The 10281-nt window shown below is 43.0% G+C and overlaps 1 protein-coding gene across 1 annotated transcript in view; it reads left to right on the top strand.

The window, feature by feature from the left end:
* The first annotated feature begins 635 nt into the window (after positions 1-635).
* Positions 636-10281, top strand: part of CDC34 (cell division cycle 34) — a 12670-nt gene continuing 3024 nt past the window's right edge. The window contains exons 1-4 of the mRNA XM_018560572.1: positions 636-867; positions 4601-4687; positions 8501-8598; positions 9375-9509. Of these exons, the coding sequence (XP_018416074.1) occupies positions 685-867; positions 4601-4687; positions 8501-8598; positions 9375-9509 (503 nt within the window). The 5' untranslated portion in view covers positions 636-684. The remainder of the gene's footprint in view (positions 868-4600; positions 4688-8500; positions 8599-9374; positions 9510-10281) is intronic.

Genomic DNA, 10281 nt, shown 5'->3' with positions numbered 1-10281 from the left:
AAATCGGTAATTTTTCCTTAATATAGTAAAAAAATAAAACCCCCAGTGGTGAATAAATACCACCAAAAGAAAGCTCTATCTGTCCCCAAAAAAGGGTATAAAATTCATTTCAGTACAGCGCTGCATGACGGAATAAATGTCAGTTAAAGTACCGCAGCGCTGAATACTGAAAAATGGCCTGGATGGGAAGGGGGTTTAACACCGCGGATGTCAACTGGTTAAGTATGAACATTACAATGCCATGGTGACTTCACCACACATCTTCCCTGGCACAAAAAATGTGTCAAGTTTGACAGCAGTGGAAAGAATAACGTCCCTCCAAGCCCTCAACAATGGTTCCTACTTCCTAGAACTAAAAGTAAATGGCAATAGCCCTCAGCACCATTACAGAGAACAAGCTCTCCCCTCCCCCACCATAGAAACGCTTCCCCGTGTTCCGAGCACCCACCCCCCTCGCACGTGACACAACAGCAGCGGCACTGAGAGGCGTTACGGCCCCGCCCCTCGCGCTGCTGATAGTTGTAGTTCGCGCCTCCCCTTATGGCAGCGGGTAGTTAAACAGCGAGCTGTATTTTCGGGTTTTATTGCACCCAGCGTTATGACCTGACCGGGAGCTGTCCGTCAACTCTCCTCCCTGTAAACACGGTTGTGTGTAGTGCGCAGAGTCTCCGCAGCAGAGCCGCCATGGCCCGGCAATTGAGGCCGGTGCCCAGATCCCACAAAGCGCTCTTTTTAGAGATGAAGTGGCTGCAGGAGGAGCCACTGGAGGGGTTCCGGGTCACCCTGGTGCATGAGGAGGATCTGTACAACTGGGAGGTGGCAATATTTGGGCCCCCCAGCACCTTCTACGAAGGGGGTTACTTCAAGGTGAGGAGGAGAGTAGGGACCAGGTTGATAACAATGGGTCACCCAGGTAATGGGTGGATGATGGGCTCTGATATACTGCTTATGGGCCTGGCAGAGGATTAGGATGCTGTCTCTGTTCCTTGGTGGAAGAAAGTAGTTAAAGTATCTAAAGCCAAAACTTTTCCCTTTTAGTTTTGGGTAGCACAAGCCCTAGTTACTGGCGTATGGGGCGGATTAAGTGATTCTCATGAAGTCCTTTACAATGATGGAGCCCGCAGCCATTTGCATGTAATCAGACATGCTGTGATTACCTGTGGACGATCAAACTATTTGCTTCCTAGGGTGATCATCTGTAGGTAATCACAGCATGTCTGATTACCTGTGAATGGCTGCAGGCACTGTCATTGCTTTGTATAGCGCTTCTCTGCAGCTGTTCAGGTAAGTCTCATGGAGCCATTCATGAGACTCACAGAGTCTGCCCATTCTCATGAGTGACTGAGGCCTTGAATCCTTATCAGTTTTTTTCTGCATGTGTACCACTGGAGAGATTTCCCTCTTTACTTCATGAGTTATATACAACAGGAGGAATACGAAATTCTCCCCAAAGTGAGGGAAATCGATGTTAATGATGATTTAAAAGACCCTAGACCGCTACAGAGGTGTTAGAGAGGTTGTGGAAGGACCTGTTTAAGAAGTCAGCTTGGAGCTTCAGGTGAGTATAACTTTTTTTTTTTTTCCTAGACCCAAACGAGCACTTGAACCTTGCAGTGTGGGAGTAGCCTCACTGAAAGGGTTAATAAAAAAAATTAGATAAATCCTGGAGTTCTTATTTAAGGGCTTGTTCACACCATATACAGCGTCCCATCGGTGTTAGCCACTGGAACGGCACTGTATAGCAACTCTAGGCCGGCTTACTGCGTTCTTGTGTGGGAGGGGGTTGGCGGTGCATTGAAGTCGATGGCACCGCAGCCATGCCACCCACAGTGTGATCACCCACATTAGAACCCGTGGCACAACGGTGCCTGCATTGCGCTCCATTGTGATCAGAAAAAATGCTACATGCACTATTTCCCGATCCCACTAGACCAGAATGCAGGCATTGATGTGCCCTTGTTCTGGTGCTGCCGATCGCACTGCTGGCGGGGGAGCTTGGCTGCGGTGACTCTGACTTCAATGCACCGCCACACCCCTTCCCACCCCAGAATGTAGGGTGTGTTTATTACGCGATACGGTGCATTCCAGCAGCTAACCGCGCTGTAACACACTGTATATGGCGTGAACAAGTCCTTAGACAGTTGTCACCAGAACAGGTGACCCCCTTTGAAGATTGTCCCTTTTTTCTAGTTTTTCTGACAACTTGTTGCATTGGATTTTCTCTCGCTTTCAGTGTCGATGACAAAGTGTCCTTAGCAAGGACACTGCAATAAAAACCCTTCATTTCTCAAGCCAAAATGTAAATGAAAAATGTCTTTGATTCATTCAATGAATATTAGGCCTTGTGCACCCCAGAATTAAAATCTGTGCGTTTGGAGCTCATCTGTAAGTGCACCTGGAAGCCTGTATTGCTTTACTATGGCTGAATGCACACCCAGACTTTTATCAATGTCTAGGTTCATTCAGTCTAGCTGCATTTACACAGATTTACAAAATTATTTTTTTTCCTCATGCGTCCTGGGATTGTTTAGCCTGGTTTTACATGATTAAATCCAGGAACATCTAAATGCTAGAAGAATGATCTGGGAAGCATAAAAGTTGTTTATACTTCCCCAGTAACTCGTGCTGTGTTGAATGCAGGAGGCCCGAGCCCATGTCCATAGGGCCATAAAGTCAGACTCCTCGCTGACATGGCTGCATATATGCTTTTACAGGCACAGCTTGATGGCTTCCATTCACCTCTGGGTTGAACTGAGACTTTTTCTGTTCACATACAATGTGGGTGAGCCAATGGACTTCTGTACAGTTTGCCTGCCAAAGCTACAAGTTTAACAATACTCGTTCAGCATAGAGGTGAATAGAGCCCGCCATACAAGCGTCCGAGCGTGAGATATCAAGTTATGATTGTAAACAGGCGTGCGTTCACCTGTGTGCATGGGCCTCTACCGGTAATTTTTTCTTCACTTTGTTATAATTGGGGGAAGTCTAAATTTAATTTTTTCTAACCATTTGCTTCAACTATAAGGCTACGAACACTTGCATTTTTATGCAGAATTCTGCCAGCAAAATCTGTCAGGTTAGATGAATGTTTTATGCTTCTAGATGCTGAAAATGAAGCCTGTTTACAAGCATCTGTTCTTTGTCCATTGGAACAGCCCGTTGGAGTAGCCAATAAGATTTCAGCAAATAAACGCCTCTTGTGTTTACATGCGTTTTGGGGCAGTTAGAATTTTAAATTATTCTTGGACGCACCTGAATTCTATTTTTTTATTTTTTTCTTCTATACATTGCTAAACTGACTGCAAATAAGTGTCTAAATGGAAGGTGTGAATAGATCCATTGGAAATCATTCAAAGACGTATGTATTTAGGAAACCATTTTAATCGCACCCTAATGTAGCCTAATTCAGATGACAACTGACTGGCCAAGTTTTTAAAGAGTCGTATAACCTCTAGCTGATGAGTTTTATGTATCACTCAGCTGTAGGTCCTGAAATTATCTCTGAATTGGAGCTGACACTGTCCTTCCTTCTGGAGGGGGGCTACTTTTGTTCCCCATGGTCCCTGTGTGTGTTGTAAAGTAGTTACTGCTCCAAGATCCTTCCTGTGATGGACTACAATCTCAGGTTTAGTTTTCTGATTTGTACTGAGATTGTAGTCCATCACTGGAGCGAGTTTGGAGCAGTAACTACTTTACAACACACACAGGGACCATGGGGAACAAAAGTAGCCCCCCTCCAGAAGGAAGGACAGTGTCGGGACCAATTCAGAGGTGATTTGATTATCTACAGCCGAGTGATACACAAACAAGATACATTTTTGTTAATTGAGCCCTCGTTCACACCTGAGCAACACAGAATATGCTAATTTTCAGCAAGCTTTGTGTCGCACGTATTTGCGCACACTTGTTGTGCACATTTGTGAACAGATTGTGACACATTGATGTGAATGGACAAAAGCGTGTTTTACCCATGTAAAAATGTGCAAAAACACAGCAAATGTGCGTTTCCATTGAAATCTATGGGGCCAATGTGCCAAAAAAAAAAAAAGCTCATGTACTTTCTTCAAGCGACGGGCTTTTTTTGCAACAAAACACTCAGATGTGAACATGGTCATAGAAATGAATGGGGGTTTTTTTTTTAGGGGGGGGGAGCGGGCAGAAAAAGTGCAACAAATTGCTCAGTGTGAATGAGGGCTTATGGTACTTGAATGCATTTTTAAGCTTTAACTCCCAAGTTTAGTGTCATTTTAAGGAGGAGCCTGATTATTTACCATAATTACCCTGTCTGTACTGTGCTGGCAGATCTCATTATCTGTTGAACACTAGATATGCACTCTGACTGTCCAAAGGGTTAAAGTTCTCATGGCCTGGGTAGTATATTGTATAATAATGCACTTTTTTTTAAAAACTGCCCTTCAAGTTTGTCTCTTTTCTGCACTGTCATCTACTCTAAGCAATAGAAGCCACATGTAGTCGCCTAATTATAAATCTGTTCCAAAGAAACAATTCCACGGATGATTCGAGAGCTCTAGCTCCTTCTTTACATTAAACAGTGCTCATGTAGTATTCTGATGTGTGTTTCCATGTTTTTTTTAAATAGGCCCGTCTGAAATTCCCAATCGATTATCCATACGCTCCTCCAGCATTCCAGTTTCTTACAAAAATGTGGCACCCAAACATCTATGAGGTAAGCAATGTTTTCTCGTACAAGGATTTATAAAGTGAACATTAAAAATTTGGAATTTTCTTTCTCATTATTTGAGGGACACAGGATATAGAGACACTGGATAGAGAGACAAGCGGGTTTTACTGCTGCGCACAGGAGGATTTGGACACTGGCAAACTAAAAGTGATCAGCCTGGTATAACCCCTCCAACTCGGAGCATGCCTAGTGTACTAGTAGGATGGACATCCTCTCTACTGATAAATGTTTAGCTGTTTTTACTAGCCATTTTTCCTTTTTTTTTTTTTTTTTCCAAGAGGATTTTTATCTAGAAGCTGCTAGAGCTGGTCTCTTTTATGCAGCTATCCAAATTGTCATATCCTCAGCAATAGTTTTAAAGGCCGTACCTGAACCCCGTTGGAGGGGACGATTAACGCCCTGTTGGATGGGATGTTGGTTCACAATACATGTGACCTTCGGGCTCTGTATTGAGGCGCTTTCCAAACCTTTCTGTACTGTTAGTAGCTGCAGAGCACTCTCCTGGTCCACACTGCAGCTGTAACCCAGTGTCTGAAGATTAATTTATGAGTCGTGTGGGTTAAGCACCTGGAAATGCCTCATTTATTAGAACTGCTGGAGGGGGGCCATTATTCCTATTTTTTCATGGAAGGGGTTGTAACACTGAGGAACTAAGTGGTGCATCACCAGGTGGATTGTCTCTTTACACCATTTTCATTTGCTATGTTCATTCTTTTTCAGTTGGGAATTCAGTTGGCCATAATTTACCTTTTTTTTTTTTTTAAATGGTTCCAATAAAAAGATTTTCTGACTTGCAAAGTAAACAACAACAAAAAAAGTACATAGGAGCTTAATCCACTGATCTCATAAATAATGCAACATTATTTATGATTTACTTATTTTTTTTCTTAATGGGTGTGCATTGTATTTATTTATTTTTTGGTGGGCTATACCTTTTTAAGGTCTATAGCCTCCTTCCTTCCAAAGGTGGTTTTGGCCTTTCACCTCAGCCAGGACATTGTGCTTCCATTCCTCTGTCTGGCATCGGAAACAAGATTTCCTTTCATTGCCTGGCTGTACAGTGGTACCTCTGTTCACAAACTTAATTCGTTCCACGATTCTGGTCGCAATTTGATCAGACCGTGATCTCGACTACAGGAAGCCATGACCATGTGTCAGAGCAGGAAAGATGGCTGCGTTTGTGTTCGTCAACCGAAACTGAGTTCGCGAACGGAAGCGTTCGTGAACCGAGGTACCATTGTAGTTAGAGTGGTGTGTGTCTACCTTGCCGCCACTTCTTCCATTAGAAGGACTATCTCTCTTTATCATCCCTGATAGTCCCCGCAAAGTGGAACCAGCTTTTCGTTCTACTATTTCTCAGTGACTCAGACAAATCATTCAAGCTTATGGTCTTAAGGAACAAACAATGTCCTTTCCTGTTAAGGCGGACTCTACTAGGTCTGTGAGTGCTTTTTGACATTGGGCAACTGTCTTTCAGATGTGCAAGGCTGCCATCTGGTCTTTTTGTTCACGTGTTCTCTAAATTTTACCAGGTGGGTGTTCGTGTCCCTTTTTGATGTCAGCTTTGAATGTACGGTCCATCAGGCAGCTCTTTGTGCCACAGGCAGTCCCCAGTTTGCTGTTGTTTATAGTGGGCCTGTTGGCATGTTGTTTGCTGTGTTGTCCACTCCTCAGTTGGACTGCTTTTTGGATGTCCCAGTGAGCTCTGAATCCTGTATCCCTCAATGAAGTCCACCAATTGAAGGAAAGCTTCACATTTGTCAAAAAAAACATCTTGGCTGTACCCATTCTTAGATGATCAATGATGAATGCACTGAGCCCTAGCTTATGGCTACAAAAGCTTCATTTAGTTTTCTGCAAAATTAAGATGAGTGCATCATTCCTTCCCTATTTAGATCCCTGTGATAAAAGATGAGAAATAAGTTTTAAAAAAACAACAAAAGAACAAACCTCATACACACAGGTGTGTGCGTGGCACAGTTAGGACTCAGACATGCATAAGATCCTACTGCAGAACACATAAGTTATCCCCACAAGTTAGTGGTTTAGAATTCATTTCAACTTCCTCCTCTATGGTAGCCCGGAGAGATTGCTCGTTCTCCTGCAAGGGACAGGCAGCACAAAGATTTTTTTAAAACAGGAGGAGCTCCTAGACGGAGGCCATAAAAGTCCCTCACTCCTTCACTGTTTCCTCACTTGATGATCCAAAGAGTGGGGACAGGTGCTGCAGACGGAGTCCCTTTACACTCTGCGAATTTGAGCCAGTTCTTGGGGAACTGGCTGAAATTCGTACAGTGTGTGCCGCTGGTCAAAGGAGCCGGACAGGCAAAAGATTTTGGTATAAATTTAAGTGCTTATATTTTATCTCAGCACCTGTTCATCAGGAAACCCAACTGAATCCATTTAAAATATAGCTGGCATCTAGAGATAATTTACAATCATAGGGTAATCTACAAATAACTATTGTAGAGTTTGTTAAATATTAGAGATGCACCAATATATCGGGCTGCCGAAAATTGCACTTTTAGCTAAATGCCGAAATTGCCATTTTTCTGGCCGATACATCGGCGCATCCATCCTTTCTCTCCTCCCCGCTGGACGCTGTTCTTTGTCCCAGCGAGGAGGAGAGAAACTGTGACAGGTGGCGGGAGGAGAGTTGTGAGTTATGTTTACTGTATCTTCAATTATGAGCGGACACCGCTGCAGTGCTTCCTGGGCTCCGTTGCCCCTCCTACGGGCCCGAGACCGGCTTCCTTGGTGTCCGCGGGGAGCTGGGGAGGAGGTCGACGAACTTCCGTTCATCGATCCCCTCCCCGTTCTATGGGACCGGGAGCGATGCAGATTGCATCACTTCCGGTCCCTGGGCTGTCAGTTCTGGGCTCCTGCAGCCCAGCTATAAGCTATTGAAGTGCGATCTGCACTTCAATAGCTTATTTCCAGTGTAAAGGTGACACTGGGGGTCTTTTGGACCCCCAGCATCACCTTTAAAAGAGTACCTGTCACCACCATCTGCTATCACATGGGGCTTGTAAGCCCCCCCCATGTGATAGCAGTCAAAGTAAAGTTTTTTAAAATAAAATCTAATAATAAAAAAAAGTTTTAAGTCCCCCGCCCCCGTGAGCATGTGCGTCGCCCCGTAAACACGCGTCGGGTGCGCCTACGTATGAAAACGACGAACACGCTACACATGTTGGGTATCGCCGCGCACGCCGGAGTGAGAGCAATAATTCTACGGCCAGTATTTTGGGGTATCTCTAAATTGATGACCTGTGGGGGCTTTTAAAGCGTCTTCTATGGACTTTTTGGGGTACTGCAGTTTTTCGCCGTTTCACGGACGCACGCAATTTGTAACCTGGGCATGTTGGTTATCGTTTTACTCGTAACCTCATCTTTTATATTTCATTTAAAAAATTGGTATTTTGTTTTTGGGGCATTTAATTAAATTTTTCACTAAATGATAGGGTTTAATAAGGAGTTGCGCTAATATTGCGCAACATAAAAATTTGCAACTACCACCATTTTATTCTATAGGGTCTTGGCATTCAGAAAATATATAATGTGTGGGGGTTTTAAGTCATTTTCAGGCCTAAAATGTGGAATATAACATGGCTGCAAAAAAATGAAAAAAGGCCTCAGTCATGAAGGTTAAACAATGAGTTAATAAATACAAAAAAATATTTAAAAAAGGTAAAATAAACTTTCGGATTTGGCCTGACCATTTTTTTTTTTTTTTTCATTTCGGTTTCATAACTTTCATTTCGGTGCACCTCTATTAAATATATGCAGTTTTCTTAACAGAATGGAGATGTGTGTATCTCCATACTGCATCCTCCAGTAGATGACCCCCAGAGTGGAGAACTAGCTTCTGAGCGGTGGAACCCTACTCAAAATGTGCGGTAAGCCTTTTACTTCTATCATCTTCTTTATATGACTGCTTGTAATCCTCTCCTCTCTATTGCGGTAATGGATTTAAATAGTCTGTGTTCAAGAAGTTATGGGGGCAATATATGGCCACGAAGTAAAGTTGTTGAGTCTACTCAAAATGAAAGTCAACTGTATTGGATAAATATACTTCTTCTTTAACGAATACCTATGTCTGGATTACACCAAAGCATGAGCCTTTTTGCAATTTTGTTTGCATCTGCTTTACTCTATTAGCGACTTCACTGATGTAAAGCTGAAATATGCTCTTTTAATACAAGTCGTGTGTTCTTACTTGAATCCTGGTGTATGTGGTGCATTTCTTCCATATCTGTGCAGTAATCCCGTGTAAACTTTCTCCACTGTGCAGGAGCTTCCTGTAATAAAGACCAGTCAGTGCTGCTCTCTCCTGTGCAGGATGACTGGTCTTGTATCCGCCCCCCTCCTGTCGGTTTTTTGTAGGCAGACTAGTGGGTGGAGCCTGTTAGGTCCCTCCCACAGCTCTGCACAGCTTGTGTGGCACAGTCACTGCTACTTTAAAAGGTAATAACGGGTTGCAGAGCCATTGTGACTATTAAAGAATATCTTTAATGTTTTTGTGCCCAGAGTTAAGCTTTAAGCTACATTGATCCTTTTTATTGGTCAATTCTTCATCTTTTTTTACAGCTTGAATTTTTTTACTGTTCTTCCTTGGTATCTACAGATATGATAAAATTGTTAACTTGATATTTTGTAAAAATAAAATCCACAGAACAATCCTTCTCAGTGTGATCTCTCTTCTGAATGAACCAAACACATTCTCCCCTGCTAACGTGGATGCCTCAGTTATGTATCGAAGATGGAAAGAAAGCAAGGGATGTGATCAAGAGTATACAGATATTATCCGGTGAGGTCACTTACTGTGAACAAGGCATGGCTAGTGTTTAGAGAGTCTATATAGGTAGAAAAAATTGTCTCTAAAATGATAAAAGCGGAAATGCTTATACATTTTTAACTGTATGTAGAACCTGAACCTTTTTCCCAAATTCATGGCATCCTGGTCAGGTGGTTGTATCGTTCAAGACTAAGGGCCGTTCACAGCAGATGCAGTTGTGATGCAGTCCGTTCAGTTTGGCTGCTGCAGCTAAGCTACATCACAATGCTTCCTATGGGATTTCTGGCAAGCGGTATTTTTTTTCTGACTGCATCCGAACGGACTGCACTGTGTGAATAGAGCACCAGAAATCCCATATGAAAGCATTGTGATGTATTTTGGCTGCAGCAGCAAAACTGAACGGACTGCATCTGGTGTGAACTAGCTCTAACAGCACCTCATTATGTTTACAGTCATGCAAGTTGATAGCAAAATGTATCGCTACTAGTCGATTCTGAGGTAAACGCATTCTCAATGCATCAGTAGCTGGTGGCTTCTGCCATGGGGCTTTGGAGCTGAAAACAAGAGTTTGAGAGAAATCTAGGCCCTATATACAGCCTGGGCCTAGGATCCAAGGGCCTGTACAATGACTGACATACATTTTTAAGATCAAGATAAGTGGGGAAAGCAACAATAAAATGCCTGCCCTTCAGCATTGATATCACCTTTTTGTCTGTCTTCCCTTTTTTTTGTCTTCTTTTTTTTTTTTTTTTTTTTTTTTTTTTTAAACCAAATTTAGTTTCAT

Source organism: Nanorana parkeri, unplaced genomic scaffold, assembly GCF_000935625.1.
Source record: "Nanorana parkeri isolate BGI_ZX_2015 unplaced genomic scaffold, ASM93562v1 scaffold466, whole genome shotgun sequence".
Classification (NCBI taxonomy): domain Eukaryota; kingdom Metazoa; phylum Chordata; class Amphibia; order Anura; family Dicroglossidae; genus Nanorana; species Nanorana parkeri.
Note: the sequence above shows the minus strand (reverse complement) of the source record. Positions and strands in the feature narration are given on the sequence as shown.